The sequence below is a fragment of the Carex rostrata genome, chromosome 23 (assembly GCF_964058835.1).
Source record: "Carex rostrata chromosome 23, lpCarRost1.2, whole genome shotgun sequence".
NCBI lineage: Eukaryota > Viridiplantae > Streptophyta > Magnoliopsida > Poales > Cyperaceae > Carex > Carex rostrata.
In genome coordinates, this window is record NC_135940.1 from 7933621 (window position 1) to 7953095 (window position 19475).

At 35.3% G+C, this 19475-nt stretch overlaps 3 protein-coding genes across 9 annotated transcripts; 1 reads left to right on the forward strand and 2 right to left on the reverse strand.

Annotated features, from left to right (window-relative positions):
• Positions 1-230: 230 nt before the first annotated feature.
• LOC144574767 (Pre-mRNA-splicing factor 3) lies at positions 231-5538 on the forward strand. 2 transcript variants are annotated; one of them, XM_078324821.1, is made up of 7 exons: positions 279-896; positions 2116-2190; positions 2270-2391; positions 2761-3123; positions 3472-3666; positions 4050-4213; positions 4429-5538. In XM_078324821.1, exons 4-7 carry the CDS (start codon positions 2839-2841, stop codon positions 5291-5293), a joined length of 1509 nt encoding a protein of 502 aa, XP_078180947.1. In that variant the 5' UTR covers positions 279-896; positions 2116-2190; positions 2270-2391; positions 2761-2838; the 3' UTR covers positions 5294-5538. The 2 variants fall into 2 exon arrangements, with proteins under 2 accessions (XP_078180946.1, XP_078180947.1); XM_078324820.1 differs by having other exon boundaries at positions 231-896; positions 2116-2391.
• A 1029-nt stretch (positions 5539-6567) lies between these two features.
• Positions 6568-11954, reverse strand: LOC144574768 (GDSL esterase/lipase At5g03820-like). The gene is made up of 5 exons (XM_078324822.1): positions 11625-11954; positions 10795-10925; positions 9935-10168; positions 7729-7984; positions 6568-6983 (listed from the first exon to the last, which is right to left on the reverse strand). The coding sequence occupies exons 1-5, from the start codon at positions 11866-11868 to the stop codon at positions 6790-6792; spliced, it is 1059 nt and encodes a 352-aa protein (XP_078180948.1). The 5' UTR covers positions 11869-11954; the 3' UTR covers positions 6568-6789.
• A 5838-nt stretch (positions 11955-17792) lies between these two features.
• LOC144574903 (protein CHUP1, chloroplastic-like) lies at positions 17793-19448 on the reverse strand. Of its 6 annotated transcripts, XM_078325000.1 has the most exons (4): positions 18942-19448; positions 18624-18647; positions 18407-18431; positions 17793-18376 (listed from the first exon to the last, which is right to left on the reverse strand). In XM_078325000.1, exons 1-4 carry the CDS (start codon positions 19314-19316, stop codon positions 17904-17906), a joined length of 897 nt encoding a protein of 298 aa, XP_078181126.1. In that variant the 5' UTR covers positions 19317-19448; the 3' UTR covers positions 17793-17903. The 6 variants fall into 6 exon arrangements, with proteins under 6 accessions (XP_078181126.1, XP_078181125.1, XP_078181124.1 ...); XM_078324999.1 differs by having other exon boundaries at positions 17793-18431; XM_078324998.1 differs by having other exon boundaries at positions 18624-19448.
• Positions 19449-19475: the final 27 nt, after the last annotated feature.

Genomic DNA, 19475 nt, shown 5'->3' on the forward strand with positions numbered 1-19475 from the left:
ATTCTTGCAAATGGAAATGAGAAATATAATAAACAAAGGGGAGCCCGGGAGATACGAAACGAATATTTATATTGGGCCCATTAACAGAAAAGCTCTTCTCTGTTCATAATTTGGGCCCAATGGGCCGTGAAATATTATTTTGATCTGGGCTCGCGACCATACTTAAAATCTGACTCATTTGACATTTCTTAATTGGTTGTCGAAAGCAGCAGAAACCTTTTTTTTCTCTCTCTTGAGCTTTATTCCAAGGGTTTTCTCTCCCTCCTAAGAAGTATCCAGATAGGGGCCTCATTTCGAATAAACGATAATTAATTGAAACCCTGACCTAGGTTTCTCTCCTGCCTATTGCCATGGATAAAGCCTCCTCCGAGCGCGAGCGCTCGACCCGGAGATCCCATGGTGATCGCGATTCCACCAGAGACCACCATAGAGATCGCGATCGAGAGCTCGATAAAGATCACCACAGAGATCGAGATCGCGACCATCACCGCCACCACGACAAGCACAAGTCCAAAGAGGAAGATTACTCTCCATCTGACCGGGAATCGAGGAGGGAACGGTCGTTGAGCCGGGGGAGGAATTCAGTCGAGAGAGAGGTGTCAGTGGAGAGACACCGTCATTCTTATAGAAAGAGGAAGGATCACGAGGAAGAAGATAGGGAAAGGGATAGGGAATCAAAGAAAGCAAGGGCATCTGAAGAGAGAAATGGGAGTTACAAGGAAGAGAGGGAGGATGGTAGAAGGGATGAGAGGAGAGAGAGGAGAGAGGGGAGAAGGTTTAGTGACAGAAAAAATACTGATGAGAGGAGAGAGAGTAAATATTTGCATGATGAAGGGTTGAAGGAGAGAGAGAAGGTGGTAACAAATGGGGAGCACAAGAGTGGTTCTAAGGCAGATGTAAGTGTATTTTGATTTAATATTTTTCTTTTTTGAATAAATGCATTTTAGTATTATATATTTTGCATATTGATTGCCATTTATTCAATTAAGCCTCTTGTACTTAGCCTTTAATAATACATATTCCTTAACCTCAATTGTCAAATTGATGGCTGACAAATTGACAGTGTGTTTATAAATTCCCCAGATGTGTATTATTTGTCCAATTTACTATTAGGTCTTTGATTGTCCTTAGCTTGCACTCTTTGACACAGGCCTAGGGGTGTAAACGGATCCGGATAATCCGATCCGAATCCGTCTATTATTCGAATCCAAATTAAATGGAGCAGATAATTCCCGGATTCGGATCCGGATAATTTTATATTATGGAGAACTGATCAGGATTCGGATTCGGATAATATCATGGTTTGTTAAACAGAGCGGATATCCTCTTCTATCCGAATACCCATTTTCTACTCAATAAATTCATATCAGAGTCTGAAAACCCATTATTATGGAGTGCGACTCTCTCCCATGATAAATCTTCTTACCACGTGATTCTCGCACGTGAGATTCCTGCTCCATTCACTTCCTCTCTCCTCTTCTCTCTTTTCTTCGCCGTGACATTTGTATTCTTTAACAGACAAATGGTATATATAAAGGTATTAATTTAAGAATGACATCTCTAGTGGGACTAAGGCTTCATCTCTGTACCGGATAATGACATTTTTTTTAATTTTTTTAAGTGACGACTACTCTTTTGACTTTTTGTTCAGTCAAACTTTGAAGCTTGTTCACAAAGGAAGACTCCTGATCAATTGGTAAATAAAATGTTAAAAATACAAAATAATGTTCATTCAATTAAAGTAGTGAGTGACCTGCTTAAATTAAGCTAAGAACTTTTAATTATTTATTTATAATTTATTTGATATTTAAATTTTGTTAATCAGTATTTATATCTTAAAGCTTATGTAACTCAATTATCCGATTATTATTCGTTATGTATCCATTTTCGTGAACTATCTGCTCCGTATCCGTTTAAGGCGGATTTGATTTAAAATTTTGATATCCATTTACTACCCGTATCCGTATTCGTATCAACTCATTGAAAGGCGGATACGGTATCAGCATTATCCGCTCCGTTTACAGCCCTACACAGGCCTCATTTGGTCATCAATTTAATTTAATTTTCTACTGATTAGAATCTATTAATTTTGGATCCTACTTGTATAATGCACAGGAGGCTGCTAAGGAACCACAAACAGTGACATCAGCTGCACCAACTACCGTCTCTCATCCTATCATAACAACAAAGGTATCATCAATTCCTAGCACCAATGAAAATGAGGGAGTTAGTATTAGATCTGATGAGGTTACTGCCAAATATAGTACAGATGGTGGGACCTCTGCACCAGGCAAGAGCACTACTCTCTCCTCCCTTGATGCCTTAGCCAAGGCTAAGAAGGCATTGCAGTTGCAAAAGGAGCTGAAAGAAAAGCTGAAGAAATTACCTGTGGTAAGCATAGCCCAATTTAATACAGAAATAATAAAAGACAGATTTTTCTTAGTCCTCTTATGTCCATTTTTTATATTTTTGCTTCTTAAAGTTTAAAGATGTGCAAATACTTGCGAAAGATGGTTTCAGTTTTATTTTTACCATGTCTTCATGTATAAGTCTCAATTGCACGTACTAAGCCTGGGACTTGAATTTCACTGAACTTGCACACATCAAAACAATATGTCTAGGTCTGACAGAAATCTATCCTGTTGTATTATGTATGTAATTAGAAATGTATGTATAACTCATATTACTTTATACTGCTACCTCTTACTGTTATAATCTGTACTAATTAATAGTTTATTATTTTTTTTTATAACTTTTCAGCTTAATAAGGTAGGTGCCCCAAGTTCTGACAATAAAACACAGGTAACTGCCAAGAAAGAGGAAAGCAAACCTGCTGCGATGAGTGGAGTTGAGGCACCTATAATTGCAGGAATACCTGCCACAGCCCCAAATTTGGAGGCTGTGAAGAGAGCACAGGAGCTTGCGGCCCGGATGGGCTTTCGCCAGGACCCAGAATTTGCACCACTTATTAATATGTTCCCTGGTTCATCTGCCACTGATTTGGTGGTCCCGCAAAAACCATCCAAGGCGCCTGTGTTGCGTCTGGATGCACAGGGCAGAGAGATTGATGAGCATGGAAACGTTATCAGCATGAGTAAGCCGAGCAATCTAAGCACGCTGAAGGTACATTTCTGTTTGTTCTATTTTAGATATGTTTGTAATGATGTGTTGTAGTCAATTCCTTGAAGATTGACTTAATTGATTTATTTTTCCTTTGCTTTTAGAATATAAAAGAGGATCCGGAGTTGTACTAGAGATAATTTTATTTAGCAGTGTTATTTATGAAAATTGGGTGAGTGATAAAGTATTTTGTTTATGAATTAGTGTACTGAATTTGTTTGGTAAGCAGTTCCTACCTGAAAAAAGTGTATAAAGGTATCCTTTGGTATTATATTATTCTTTTTGGTTCTGTTTTCTATTTTTGCTATTTGTATATCACATTTTTTAAGATTTTTGAATTTATTGATTCAGGTCAACATAAACAAACAGAAGAAAGAGGCTTTTCATATTATAAAACCGGATTTTGATGCTATTGCTGAATCAAGCTCTCATTTTGACCCAAGAATGGGTATTAACAAAAATAAGCTACTGAGGCCTAAGAGACCAAGTTTTCAGTTTGTCGAAGAGGGGCAAATGTCCAAAATGGCTGATATCCAAAGGATAAAGGTACAAAGACCCATTTCATTGTTGTCTATAACCCAACACCATTATCTAGTATATACTGTCCTTCAAATTCTGGTAGTTCTCCTGTAGGGTATTTACACCCATCATTATATAAATTGTTGATAGTAACATAAAAGACAAGCACGTTGGAACGATAGAACCCTAGAAAGTAAAGTATTATTTGTGTCATTGTGAGCTTGCAAATATTAAGGTGTCTCTATTCCTCTTCCTAGTTTGTTCAAAATACCTGATCTGCACTTCATTTTGAAGTAAATGATCAAGGAAAGGAGTATGGAAGAACTAAGGACTCGTATATAATTATATTATTTCCTATTTTACCTTCTATGATCTCTGGGTGTATAATTTGCCAATTGTTCTATTGGCAGAGTCAATTTGGGGAGGCGCAAGCAAAGGAGCAGAAGGTGAAACAGGCTCAACTAGCAAAGGCCAAGGCCGAGCCCGACATCAACCCCAATCTCATAGCAGTTGGGAACCGAGTTGTTACAAAACAGAAACCTAAGGAAGAGGAAATCCCGGACATTGAGTGGTGGTACGCACCCTTATTTCTAATATCCAATTACTTTGTGGCCATTAGTCCGTAATTTTTAGTCTGCGGTTGTGTAATGGTGCTACTATTAATTTGGCTTTGAATTTTTTGTGGCAAAAAAATACCCTGATTCAGTATGGTTTAGCATGGGTTATATATTACTGGGAACTAAATTTATGTAATTGATTAGGTGTGACTGGATATCTTACCTGTTTCAGGGACAAGGTGCTGCTGAAAACAGGACAGTATGAAGAAGACATCTCAAATGAGAAGTTAAACATGGAGAAGATAACACATTACATCGAACATCCCCGGCCAATTGAGCCTCCAGCAGAGCCGGCCCGACCGCCACCTCAGCCTCTCAAGCTAACACCAAAAGAGCGAAAGAAGCTACGCACACAAACACGTATTGCCAAGGAGAAAGACCGTCAAGAGATGATAAGGCAAGGCCTCCTTGAACCCCCCAAGCCCAAGGTCAAAATGAGCAATTTGATGAGGGTATTGGGTTCAGAGGCAACCCAAGATCCAACCCGTATGGAAATGGAGGTCCGCAGTGCAGCTGCTGAGCGCGAGCAGGCACATGCAGACAGGAACACTATGCGAAAACTTACGCCGGCTGAGCGGCGTGAGAAGAAAGAGAGGAAATTGTTTGAGGACCCTTACACACTTGAAACCCTAGTTTCGGTATACAAAATCAGGGATTTGTCAGACCCGAAAGGTCGGTTCAAAGTTGATATGAATGCTCGTCAAAACCGGATGACAGGTGTCGTCGTGAGGTCTGACGGGATGACTGTGGTGGTGGTGGAAGGTGGGAAGAAGTCTATCAAGAGGTACGGCAAGTTGATGCTGAACAGGATTGACTGGTCAATGGTTGGAACTGGAGAGGAAGGGGAAGATGAGGAAATGGAGGATGAGAAGCCACCTAATAGCTGTGTTTTGGTGTGGCAGGGAAGTGTGGCAAAACCAAGTTTTCACAAGTTCATTGTACATGACTGCCGGAGTGACGCTGCTGCAAGAAAAGTGTTTGCTGATGCAGGGGTCCCACATTACTGGGATCTGGCAGTTAATTATACTGAAGAGTGAATTTTATTATCTTGCTATTCATGGATATGAAAATGGCAATTGACGATATGCTTGCATGGATTGTTGCACTTGGATATTCTGTTTCTCTTCACTATTTGAAATGGCAATGGGGATGCTTGCATGGATTTTTGCACTTCGATATTTAGATTCTCTTTGCAAGTTTGTTTGTTTAGTGGATTTAAATCTCCAGCGTTTTTGTATTTTGGCATGTCATAAAGATTTAGAAGGCCCGTCTTTAGTCTTTTAAGTGGAGTTGTTCTTTTAGAATGGAAGGAAATCGACTAAATTGGAATACCATTCATGTCTCTCACAATGACGTGATTTTTAGGAATCAGAAACATTTAATGTTATGGCAAATGGTCATTTCACACAAATGGTGGTGTGTCTAGTCTCACGGTGTTGTGCTGTCTTATCATAGCAAAAATTAATGGTCATTTCACGCAAATGGTAACGACATGTTAGTTGTGAACTTGTGATCATGTGTTATGACCACCGGTTTCACACTCTCTTTTGTGATCTCTATATTTTATTAACTCGATCATAACTAGAGTGAGTGTTAAAAGGGAATATATTAGAATTTAGTCACTCTAGTCACTCTAGACTTTAATTTAATGGGGTTAAAAGTGATGCTTTAACTCGACCTCAATTTCATCGTAGGTGGTAATAGTGGACGGAGGTAGTGGTGTTGGGCCAGCAAGACAGTGCATCAGTCAGTTCCTCTTGATGCGCCGGTTTGCGATTTGCAGTAAGTTTGTATCATGGAATAAACTATCTATTTTTTTATTTAAAAGCAAAATCAATTTGGACTTTGAAAAAATTGATTTTTAAAATTAATTTCAATTTGGGCCTTTATATAAAAACTTATATAGCATAGCGTGTGCTATAGTGCGTAGCGTATAGCACAAATAGCAGACTGTTATTATCGCTATAACGGTCGTAGCTGAAAAGACGCACTTTTATCCCATAGCGTAGCGTTCAAGGTCCGAAAACGCTATAGCACGCTATTTAGAACACTGAAAATATTATTATAAACGAGCGCTTACCGCTTATCAATTATTTTAATTGAAACTTAGGTTCCTGTTAGTCTCCGGTAGAACTGTGTGAAATAATATTAATTTGATAAGAGATCAATCCCCTTAAATAATTTAATTTTGTTTTTATTTGCATAGCTTAAGCTGCCACAAAGCGTCTCTCAACAGCTTTTGTTTCGTATAGCATGCCAAGAAAAATGTGAACAAAGATTAAATATTACTAATAGAGAAAACGAATACAGCTAAAAGTAGAACTACATGTTTATATTATCCATGATTGCTTATTAAAACGCTAAAAACTGGATAACTTTAACTAACCCATTGTCAAACCCTTAACCAAATACTAAAGTCACATAACAGAATTCCAACCTACAGATAAAGCTATTTGACTTCTTTAACAACAACACTAGTCTAGCAGCAGGAAATTGTACTCATTGCTAAAAGGCATCTCTGTTCTGTACTAGTTTAAGATATAAGATCAATTCCCTGAACCAGCAGTGCATCAGACAAGACCTTGTTTGCGGCTTCTGTTGGATGGAAGCTGTCCCAGAAAACATAGCCTGTGGCATTAGAGCATGTCCCGGGTGCCCTCGCATTGCACAAAAATGATGTTTCAATTGTACCAGTAGCGCAACACGCTTTTCTTGCTTCGAAAAAACCTAAGATACCAATTAATAACATAAAAAGAATCAGCATTTTAACAATTAATGTCATACTAACATGTATTTATTAAATCAGCTTTCTGGTGGCCATAAAAACGACCGTAATTTTTAAAAATACCATACACCAAAAAATAATAAACCAAACAACCACGTTTTATGAAAAATTCGAATTTTGACACGGCTGCATCCTCTAGATGCGGCCACCCCAGAATTGATCCGCATCCCCTAGATGCGCCCCCAGAAAGGTGGCCGCATCTAAAAGATGTGGCCGTGTCAAAATTTGAATTTTTAAGAAAACGTGGTTGTTTGGTTTATTATTTTTTGGGTATGGTATATTTAAAAATTTCGGTAAAAACGAGAAAAAAGATAAACGTATAAAAAACATATAATATAACCCAATAACATTTATGCACGGTAGCAAGTCGTGTTGAATGGGGTCAACCGACCCCATTCATTTTATATGATTGATCTCCAATGCATGTGAATTCGGATCAACCCCGGTACCGTAGATGAGAATCAATTAGAATTAGTGGACCTGGACTGTTCTTTTAACCTGGCATGAATCTTAAAGGGGCCCCCTACATCTTCAATAGGCACCGGATTTAGTTTGGCCTAGCTGGGAGTAAATCTAGACTGTAAAGTTGTGGGCCTCACTTTACGGTGCCTGAGAGGATACTTGTTACAATGCTGAAAGTTTGTATGTCAAATAATCATAATAAAAATATATATAAGTGACACAGACCACTATTCGCCGGGTTCTTGATGAGGTCGAGGAGGGGATTGTAGATGTCAAAGATGACAAGCTTCAGGTCTGAGTGCCTACTCTTGAGTGCTTGGGTAGCATTACCGACCTTCTTGTTGAAGGAGACCGCATCATTGTTCAGGCGCTCGACACAATTGTTGCTGCTGCCTCCAAAAAGAGTAATGGCCGCCGGCAAGCACCCTAACGGTGGGAGCGATGTCACACCAATTCTTCTCGCTCCCATTGTGTATAGGCTCTGAGGATTCAAAGTGAAATTGTTTGTCTAATTGATAATAGAGGCTTAATTTGATGAACAAAAAAAGACAACCTATAGATTCAAGAAACAATTTTCTATCACCAAAAAAAAAAAAATGTGTACAAACTATCTTGTGGGATATGACACCTATGAGATGGTTGCAAGTGGTAAAACTAGTCTCCTCGAATAGAATATTTTGCTTAACATGTGTTGCAGGTTAAGTGTGAAAATTGGGACATTTTCAAGGATAAGCAAGTAATACTGTACAGGCCTGACCTGTATCGACCGGTAATGAAACCACAACCCCTGTTATTTTATTTTTTTAGTTATATTTGTGCTTATACATAGCCGGTATGAATTTACTATATACCAGCCTGGAGAAATTGTCTCCTTACGAAGGATGTAAGGAGGTAATCGGGTGCATTGTTACTAATACTAAAGATCAAGATCAAATTTAAACAAGCCCCTAGCATGAAATATTCTACAAATATATGTTACATTTCAAATTGCCGAGAGAGTGAATATTAAATGCTATTTGAGACATACATCAACCCAATACTAATTTATTTGCATTCACTTGATATGCAATTTAGAAAACGCCCTATAGATTTACTTGGCCGCTGTTTTAAATTGCACTGGTCATCCACTGTGATCTTATTTAAAATAGTGCTAAAACAATAATATTTCTTAATTTTTGGTTGGCAGAATAATGCACAACAATCTGGAACTTGTATTTCCTAAGCTTTGGATACTGGTAAATGAAAGCGCCTTCGGGCTTTGAAACCCAAAAAAAAGAAGAAAGAATAATGCACAACAAATAGATCTTGCATTATTTGGTTTTTCTATTTTAATACAAACAGTCTTGGTAGCCTCTACCAAGCATTTTTCAAAAAAAAAAAAAAAAAGCACTGGCAAAGGTAAAACTTAAAAGGTAAAAAGAAAAATCTAGACAACTTTTGGTCAACATACTGTCCACAGTACTGGAGCATGCAATAACTCATGAGTGAAATATCTAGCTGTGAACACTACTCATATTGCACTAAATACAAGCTCTATACAGTCAGGTTTCATTAATTCTTCATTTAATAAGCTCAGTACACAGTATCAAAACAAATCTATCAAATTCTTGGAGAGAGAGCTTGATGCAGTGAATTAATGGGGTAGTTGGACCACCTTTCATTTAATAGCCTAGAAACAGAGATCCGCTCTATTTATATCCTTCTAATTTCTCATTAGGTGTACTGTTTATGTATCAATTTTTTGAGAAACTACAGACGCATGGGTTGCGTAATATGTCTAACCTGTAACATGCTTTCATTAATTTTACTTTTAAGAAGCTCGACAGGAATGCAGAGAAAGTTCAAGGAGCTTACTAAATGAATGTAATTAATACATGAATGTTACAGTCTGACAGGTGGTTGCAAGGGATAAATATTTTCTTCAGAAAATGCATACAAACACAGAATGATAGTTGATACTGAAACACAAACTGAGGTGGTAGGATGGCATGGTGTGTTTAACGGTATGTACTATGCAAGGGCTAGTACGACAGAATTTTTATTTATAGAAATTATATGAAAACAATATAGGATATTAAATTGATTTCATGAAAAATGTTTTTACCATTTCGGTTCCTTTAGACAATTCTAAAAGAACCAGAAATCCTTTTCGGTTCCTTTAAAACCCAGCATATCATCCACCTCATGCCACATTAAATCGTCTAAAGGAACCAAAAATTTTACAAGATCAATATCTTAGACAATCCATCTATTATCCTTTATTATTTTCAAATAATTTCTATAAATTAAAAATTCTACTGATACGGTAATACCGTTTAAGACATATTCTGAGAATATGTCACCTTTGTGTTATTGGGAAAGACAAGATTGTTGGTCTAAATGTAGAATTAAAACACTAAAAAATGCCCAAAAAAAAGTATGGTCATTGTACCTCAACAAAAGTGTTAAAATTTTGGACGAGCAAGTCAGCGAATTGATCAGGCGTGTAGGTTCCATAAACAAGGGGACTTATGTAGTAGTTTTGAATATAGTCGCTGCTACCGGCACTTAGTAAATGTAGCGCACCGGAGACCAGTACCGAGGTTTTGTCCCTCCCAACGACACCGGTCACCTTCGACTGGTATTCTCTGTAGTTTTGTAGTTGTTGGGTCAAAGAGATTGCGGTCTGCAATTGATTGATAATTGATACATGTAAGTATTAGTCAGTTTAAATGGTTTAATTATAAGTAAAATAAAAAAAGGAAAGATATATAATACAGTGTCAAATTTATAATGACATCTCTTAACAGTTTGTATATACAACTGTAAAATCAATTGATTATCCCCATAGAGCACAAGATACAACATTTGGCTTCGCAAAATCATACCCTTGAGTCAATTCACCCCTATTTTTGTTGCACAGTTCAAAAACATATTTGTTTATCAAAATACATTTTGTAAGTACATTTTGTCAATATCAGAAACATGTAAGATATAGATATGAACTTTCTTCATTAAGCTTTGGATTCAGTAGATATTTGCCACACAACTGTTATTAATTTTAAGAGGAGGATTTTTATAACAGCAGAAATAGATAACTACACATTCCTCTTATTTTGGGTAAAGATACTGACAACGCTTTTTTACCTCATGCAGCGCACGAGCCATATGCTTTTTAATTTTGACACTATTGTTTTCCTAAAAAAAAAAATTGATACTATTGTTCGTGCGTTGCCTGAAGTCAAAACAATATAGTCGATATCTTTATCCCTTATTTTGATGATAGCAGAAGAGGAAAAGACCGGCACTTACGTATAGCTGAGCAGTGTTGTCCCAGTAGCCGGAGGCGCCAGAAGCGAAGTTTGCACCAGTTAAGAGGTTATTGCCTTGTGCATCTTGGCTCAGATAAGCTGGGGGATATTTGGTAAATCCCAAATTTTCCACTGCAATAAAGGAATATTACAACACTTAAGTTAGATCTAAACCTCTAACGATTTTATTTGTTTGTTGATGTCAAGACTCAAATAATATTTAACATTAGCTGAAAACCAAAGAAAGGTTAAATCAGGAAACTAAAACAGAAGTACCAATTTCCCCAAAAAGATATACCACACATCTTACTTATATTTTATTACTCCCTAGAAGAACAACAGAAACATTCTCAAACCAAAACAATCAAGCAAACTAAAGCACAAGTACCAATTCACAAAAAAAATAAAATAAAATAAAAATATCACGCATCTTATATTTTATTTTCTCCTTGAAAGCACTTCACAAACATTCTCCTCCTTCCGGGTTGTTAGGACTTGAGTGGTTAGCATGTGTCATTTGAAATTATTGTAAAATATTGTTTCTGTTAGTTCCAATAAGAGCATATTATTGTTGAAGTTAGCACTACTGTTCTCAAAAAGACAGAAGAACCTATAGTTTTTTACTTGAAACTCTCTTATGAGAAGAACACACCATGAAATCAAACCAAATATTGTTAGTGCTTTTTTTTATGCTCCTTTTTTTTTGCAATAAAAGTCATTCCTCCATGTCAAAAATTTTAAACATTGTGACTGCAGCCATGTCTTTATTTCACACACACACACACAGACGAAAAGGTATATAAAAAGAAAAAGAAAAATCTACACAAATACCAGTGAAATCAGTGGCTAGTTTGCCATTGCAAAACCTTCCAGTGGGGGAATGAGAGGTGTTAAAATCTCTGCCATAAGGAGGGAAGTTTGCTTTGACAAGAGTGTAGAGGTTGTTGTTGTTGCCTGAATCCACAACTGAGTCTCCAAATATCATCACACCCGGTACCAAATGTTGGCCATGGCAGAGACTCACATAACCTGCCAAGAGTTGGCTTGTTAGTGTAACTAGTAGTAATAGTGCCATCTTTGTTGCTCAAGAGAGAGATAGAGAGATGGGTTTTATTATGGCTTTTAGAGTTTCTCTCTTTTTTTCTCTATAATGAGGGTTATAAATACATGGATGAAAGGTTGTTTGGTTCAATGTCCGGTCAGAGACTTCGACCTGCATCAAAATTCGTGTCTACTTGATCGGCATGGATCTTAAAGATTTATACACGAGTATTTGAGCATAAATCTGAAAGCTTTCAGTGAATCTTGATGTATCAAATTATAAAATCATATTTTTTTTTTTGCCAAATTATATGATCATATATGCTATAACATCAGGTTATATCTTTTTAGAATAAAGGGTCAAATTTATTAGTTTGAATTTTTTTTTTCTAAACTTATGATAAAGTTAATTGAAACAACAATGTGGAGCCCTGGAGGCTATGAAATTATTATTATTATTATTATTTATTTTATTTTTTTGCAAGTTGTAAGCCCTTAGGCAAGGCTATGAAATTATGACATTGAGAAAAGGATGATGCTGGATTAGGATTTAGGAGAAAAGTTGAAGGGCATATATAATATTAATATTTTCGATGGCACACTTTAGTTCTACCGGTTTTGTAGGGGCTTTCGTTTTTATATGTAAAATAATTGTAAATTGAAATAGGTGACTCTGTCTCTGTTATTGTTAAGTTTGAGCAATTGATTTGTTCCTCTGCTGCACTTTCCCTGTTGCCATTTCTGTCGGACATAACCGTTCGACCCGAGCACTGCAACATCTACAGGTTGTTTTGATTCGGTCCAAATGTAACAAAGAAACGCAAGTCAGAACAAAAGGAAGGAGGTCAAGCATTTATGTTGGTCTTCAAGTTGTCACATCGTCACAGGCTTGCTGCCTCGAAAATCGAATCAGTTTCGACCTTTTAATGTAAATTCGTACGAATCTTAAATGACTCCTCTTATATATATATATATATATATATATATATATATATATATATATATATATATATATATATATATATATATATATATATATATATATATATATATATATAGTACGGCTAACGCGCTTCCTCTAGCATATGGGCCGAAATGCTTCCGGTGGAAATTTGAAATTTCAAAATCCAAAAAGTCGATCTGAACCGTTCATCTTCTTCTCCATATTAATATCTGCTTGGAGACCAAATTTTACATTTTTCTGAAATTTTTTACTATTTATTAAGCCACTCTGAAAATTGCTGATCCAACGGTGACTTACCAAACAGTAAAAATCAGAAGCTACCGTTGGATCAGCGATTTTCAAAATGGCTTAATAAATAGTAAAAAATTTCAGAAAAATGTAAAATTTGGTCTCCAAGCAGATATTAATATGGAGAAGAAGATGAACGGTTCAGATCGACTTTTTGGATTTTGAAATTTCAAATTTCCACCGGAAGCATTTCGGCCCATATGCTAGAGGAAGCGCGTTAGCCGTACTCTATATATATATATATATATATATATATTTCAAAGAATAAGTTTCGTACGAAAGTTTGAAATATATACATAGGAGGACTTATTTAAGATTCGTACAAAACTAACGGTGTGCACCGTTAGTTTTGTACTAAGAATAACAGGAGACTAAATTTACGGATCTTAAATGAGTTCTTGAAATACTCAATATGTCATTTTTATTTAAATGTGCTTGAAGACTTGAAGATCAAATTTATATTATTATTTTTTTATATTTTTTAGATAGATACAAAATTATTGTTTATACAATCTTATGAAAACAATTATTTTTTATCTATTTAGAAAATAATACAAAAAAATAAAAAATATATAAAATTTAATCTTCGAACATATTTTAATATGAATATCATATTGAACAGTTTGAATTAATCACTCAAATTTTAAAAACAAAAATTAAAATGTAAAACATGATTAAAACACAAAACTAATAATATACTTTAACCCTAATCTATTTCATATAGGTGTCGTATTTATTTTTTTGAGCTCGACTGAGACTCATTTCATCAGAGATATTCACTATAGCCTCGCAGCATGCAGGAAGCACCTTGATGCGCATTAATTACTGTGAACTTCTTTTCTACTTTCTGTAATTCAAACGTTCACCATAATATTTAAATATATTTTATGTTTTATTGTATAGTCAATATTTTCATTTTTGTTTGATTTTAAAATAAATATTTCGGAATACATGCGTCGGGAGAAAATAAATATGAAGACATAGTTTTGCCTCATCTTTTTGCATTGTGGATGAACACAAATGTCTGCGTAAAACTTATGAATGAACATGGATATAAATTGTGTTTTCACACGATTTTAGTGAATGTATAGTTCAAAATCTCTAAATTTAGACCTAGCTAATAGGAAAACATAATTGTATGACTTTGGATATTGTTGTAAAGAATGTAAGTCGGGCTATAGTAGAGTGAGGCAAAATTTAGACCTAATAGGAAAACATAATTGTATGACTTGAATGTAATTTTATAATTGTTGTGAATATTAAGTATATTTTCATAATTTTTCTGATTTGAAGTATATTATTATATATATTTTTTTTCTTAGAAAAGTATAGAAAGAAAAAGAATGAGGCTATGGTAAATGCATAATGCATATTGGTCTGCATTGTAGATCAATATTTTCATTTTCAAAATCTAAATAATTAGTTTAGACTGTTCAACATGATCTCCGTATTGAAAATGTACTTTTAGATTAAATTTTATACTTTTTAGAAAAAAATTACTATTTTTTAAATAGATAGAAAATCACTTGATCTTAAGATTTTAGACTATTAAAAGTAGTTCTACCCATCTAAAATATAGTTAAAAGAATTCTAAAAAATATGAAAAATTAGTTTGCAATTACATATTCATATAGAAATTATGTTGAACAGTTACTATTTCAATTTTGAAAACATTTTTTTATTCGTAGTATGGACCAATCTTTGCATAGTGACATTGTCTCAATCAAAGAAAAACATATTTTTGAATAGTTATTGGGTGATGAGACACTTGAGTCCTGAATGAATATTTTGACAAAATTGATATGAACTTATCAAATATTTTATCTCATACATTTAAACAATCGGTTAATAGAAATAGTTAAATTACTGATAAAGTGATACTAACTCATGAAAGCTCACAATGCATGTTCTCCTTATTTGCAAAACCGGAGATCTCATTTCACTGCATTTTTAATCTAATCAGAAAATTTTGAGTACGGATTTTTAAGATTCATTCGTTCTGATTTTTTTTTTTTTACTTTCTAATTTTAGTTCAAAAATATTAATTAGTTTTTTTTTTTTCTTCAAACAAAGTTTTTCAAACTCGAGCTACATAGCACTAAATACTGGATTCTTCCATTTGGAAGAAACACATCGAACAACATTAAATAAAATATTTACTTTCTGAAAATTAGGCATTAAAATTGATGTAATCATTTATCATTATATTTGTATCATGCTCGCAGCGCAGGGCATGCACAGCACAGGGCAAAAATTGTCTCTTAATTTCCATGGTGGCAAGCACAGGGCAAGGAATTCATAATTTCTGATCGAGTGCAATATGTACCGTGTATAATAAAGATAAAAAATAATAATAATAATAATAGGGAGTCGCAATGGAGGAGAGCGGGGAACCGTACGTAAAGGCATAGGCAGAGCCGCAGAGGCTTAGACCTTGGTTCGGTAGTTTTTAAAAGCATCATCTGACTACTTGTTCTTTTCCGGCCTAGCAGACTTAGACCTACTTCAAAAAAAGAAGATTAAATATATTTTAAAATTAATAAAAGATTTTAATGTGCTTGTACCAACTAGGGCTGGCAAAAAAGCTCGTGGCTCGTGGCCCGCTTGGTATTCGCTCGTGACTCGATCGGTAACAGCTCGTTCGTTAGTGGATCGAGTTAAAATTAGCTCGCTCGCTATATACTCGAGCCATAATTAATGAGTTTGAGTTTGGCCTGGCTCGGCACGAGCCAGCTCGGTCGTTAACGAGCTATTTAATATATATAGTTTAATAGTTTAATCGGATCCGTTCACTTCATATTGGGGATATTATGGTCTATGGATGTTATAGCCAGTGTTGTGGTAATTGCACTTTGAACTGTGTTTAAGTTGATTGGTAATGTTGTATGGAATACGTGTGAATTAATTACAAGCAACTAAGTTAATTTGTATGAATTTGTTTGATTTGATATGCATGAATTTATTTAGTAAATATGTTTGTATGAATTTAGAATTTTGATATATTTGTATGTATGAATTTAGCTGTAAATTTAATTTATAGTAGTTGATTTGCTTAATTACAGTTGAATTAAGAGTAATCCTCAGTAATTAGTCATATAAATATTATTTTGTTTTAGCCGTAATTGATAAGATATGTTATGAAAATTTAAGATATAGCAGGAAAGAAAATATACAAATTTATAAATATGCCAAGCTAGTAACGAGCTAGCTCGGCTCGCTCGGACAAGTCACGAGTCGGTCTTGAGCAATAGTTTTAGCTCGGGACCTAAAATCCAAACTCGCTCGCTCAGCTTGATACACTAACAAGCCGAGTATGAGTGTGGCCTAGCTCGCTCGTTAACAGCTCGTTGCCACCCCTAGTACCAACTACCAAGTACTTCAGAACAAAAGGAGTTGTGCAAAAGAAACATTTATTTTGAGGGAACCGAATCACCTGTCCAGTGTCCCCATGTGGGCAATGAAAATCCTATCATCAGAGTCAATCCATCTATCTATAATCTATTCATGATATGGGCGGTCATAATTAAAGTATGAATTGTGTTTTTTTCAAAATTCAATACTTTTCATATTTAATTGTGACCATCCAAATCATAAATGGATGGATGGATTGATCATGTTAGTCTATATTTGACATCGAAAATATTAGTGCCTTGTGTACAAGAAATAAAAACTTATATTTTTACTTGTTTAACAAAAGTTTTAACCTTCTTATGATTTCTAAGAAAAAAAATAAAGCGATAAAGACACGTAAATACTTATAAATTCATATATGAACAACTGCGTACTAAGTATAGCCACTTTTTGGATGTAAATAAGAGGTGTACATAGCGACTAGGGGTGGCAACGAACCGAACCGAACCGAACTTACCTTAGGTTTGAGTTTGGTTTGAATTAATTTTGAACCGAACCTGATTTGATTCGTTTCGAACCGAACCTATTTCGAATCGAATTAATTGCGAACTACACATTTTTCGAATCGAACCCGAATCGAATCACGAACTAAATTATTTTTTAGCAGCCCTAGTTATACCGGTAGTTTATACATTAATTTTTTCTCGCCGGACAAAATTCACATGGCTTCCTTTTACCGGTATGAACTATGAAATGAGTATTTTTAAGTTGAAAAATTGTTCATGAAAAAATACATCAGAGACGGCTTTCCTGGTATGAACTATGAGAGACGACCGAAGAGAGATGAGAGACAGTCATCTAGGTTGGAGAGAGAAGTGACAGCCGGAGAGATAGCCAGTCACCGAGAGTGTCGGCTAGATTTTAGAGCTAGAGGGAGAGTGAGTTAGGGAGAGGTGGAGAGAGACCTAGGTTATTGAGATTTAAGAGTGAAGGAGTGTCGGCTAAATTAAATTATGACTCTCTATCTTGAATTTTAATTTCATCAGGTAAATGAATGACCGGTGATTTTATGAGATTCGAACCACAAAAAAATCACGAACCTATTTCGATCGAACAAGGCTAGGTTTGAGTTTGGTTTGAATTAATTCCGAACCGAACCTGGTTTGGTTCGTTTCAATTCGAACCCATTTCGAATCGAATTAAACTCGAATCAAACCCGAATCAAACCCGAATCGAATCACAAACCTCGAATTTTTTTGCCAGCCCTAATAGCGAAAAACGAGAATAATTTTTCATAGTTTTATTTATACAATAGAAAGGATAAATTGAACTATTCCATATACAACGGCATGTAAGTGTATTAATAGCATAATCATCTGTATTTACATTCTAGTCCCATATAATTCATAATCATATTTCTGCTACATTTTTTTTTCAGATATACATTGACAACTCTCTTCTTTTTTTCATGATCTTCTACACTTTCCTTTCCCTTTAGCCCATCCTTTTAATTTGTGCATTAATTTTGGTTTCTCCAAATTTTTAGAACTGCCTTTCCTCACCATTGCATCCATACAATTTTCTTCAGGATCTGTAATCGAATTTGCGCATTCAACAAGCGGTTCAGATTGTATCACTTCATTGCCCTCTTGAGCCTCATCAGATCTTACTGGTACTTCCATGATTTCTTCTTCCCCCTCTTTTGTATCTGACAAAGGTATCAGGCTTGTTGGTTCAAATGCAATTGAGAGTACATTTTGTTTGAGTTCGGGTTCGTGTTTTGTTTCCTCAAATTTATTGGTTGTTGATAGTTCATGTCGTAGGCATGTGGTGATCCATCCAATATATATCATTTCCTCCATATCGGCTGCCCATTCTGCCCGGATCCGTTCAATTTGGTTCGACATTTCTTTGTTTTGTGTTAGACTTGTCACATTACCTTGCTCTATTGTTAGACCTGTCACATTACCTTGCTCTATTGTTAGTTCCTTCATCTGCTAAAGCATGAAAAAAATAAATTGGTAAATGTTTCATATATAATATGCACTGTGTTTGAAATAAAATGTGAACTTATGTCTCTAAAATAAGTAAGTAAATAGTGTAGGTAGATACATAAATTAATTGGAGCACCAATGGAAGAATAAATTAAGACAATAAAAATAACATAAAATAGAGATCATTTTCACCTTGGAAGTGCACTTCTCCTTTATCTGTATCATTTCTTTTATATCTCTAATTGTCATTTCCAACTCTTGGTTTCTTTTCAGCAGCTCAGCCTCTCTAGTTTCATAATCTTGCATTTTTTGGTGAACCATTAGCAAATTCTGCTCATTTCTTTTTGAAACCCTCTCAAAATTTCTCTTCAACCTTTTAATTTCATCACTCATTGCCTCAAACTTTTCTTTCTCCTCCATTAGTTTCTCAATGCTCTCTTCAAGCCTCTGATTATGCTCCTCTAAGTTCTCTGTTTTCAGTCCCAAACACATTATTTGCAATTTTTCTACCAAAGATTCGTAGTTTTTCATGTTACAATATTCACTAAATTCTAACTTTATTTGGTTTTCTCTCTCTTCTACGTTAGATACTCTACCATTCAACCTCTCAATTTCTTCACGCAAACTCAGCTCTTCTTCACCTTCTTCTATTCTTACAACATTTTCAGTGACAAATTCTGTTTGTGGAGCAAGAACAAGGGAATCCATCTTATGTTGATCTTCGATTTCTTCTTCTTCTTGAATTAAATCGACGTATGAATCAGTTTCACTTGGGGTACTGATAGGGAAAAGAGGGGGAAGGAGAAAGCCAACCAAGGGAAAAGCAAAAGGAAGAATGATTTTGATGAATATAAGAGGATTGATTTGTTTTGCTTCTTTTCCCATAGAAAAGGTGTAGTGATTGACAGATAAATCTGGGTTCCCTTTTTAGAATACAGTGCAGGAATCATTCAAAGACTTGCCTTTTTGATTTGTTCTACCTTTCTTTGCCTTGAGGTAGGTGGTTAGCTAGATCCTCTTCCAAGTTCCAATAATGGTTTTTAA

Coding starts and splice junctions, on each gene's coding strand:
- LOC144574767 (XM_078324820.1), top strand. CDS start 351: ATGGATAAAGCCTCCTCCGAGCGCGAGCGCTCGACCCGGAGATCCCAT. Junction 897..2,115: donor AGAGTGGTTCTAAGGCAGAT/GTAAGTGTATTT, acceptor TATAATGCACAG/GAGGCTGCTAAGGAACCACA. Junction 4,214..4,428: donor ATCCCGGACATTGAGTGGTG/GTACGCACCCTT, acceptor TACCTGTTTCAG/GGACAAGGTGCTGCTGAAAA.
- LOC144574903 (XM_078324995.1), bottom strand. CDS start 19,316: ATGGGAAAAGAAGCAAAACAAATCAATCCTCTTATATTCATCAAAATC. Junction 18,435..18,623: donor AGGAGAAGTGCACTTCCAAG/GTGAAAATGATC, acceptor TTCATGCTTTAG/CAGATGAAGGAACTAACAAT.
- LOC144574768 (XM_078324822.1), bottom strand. CDS start 11,868: ATGGCACTATTACTACTAGTTACACTAACAAGCCAACTCTTGGCAGGT. Junction 7,985..9,934: donor ATTTTAACACTTTTGTTGAG/GTACAATGACCA, acceptor TTGAATCCTCAG/AGCCTATACACAATGGGAGC. Junction 6,984..7,728: donor CAAGAACCCGGCGAATAGTG/GTCTGTGTCACT, acceptor TTGGTATCTTAG/GTTTTTTCGAAGCAAGAAAA.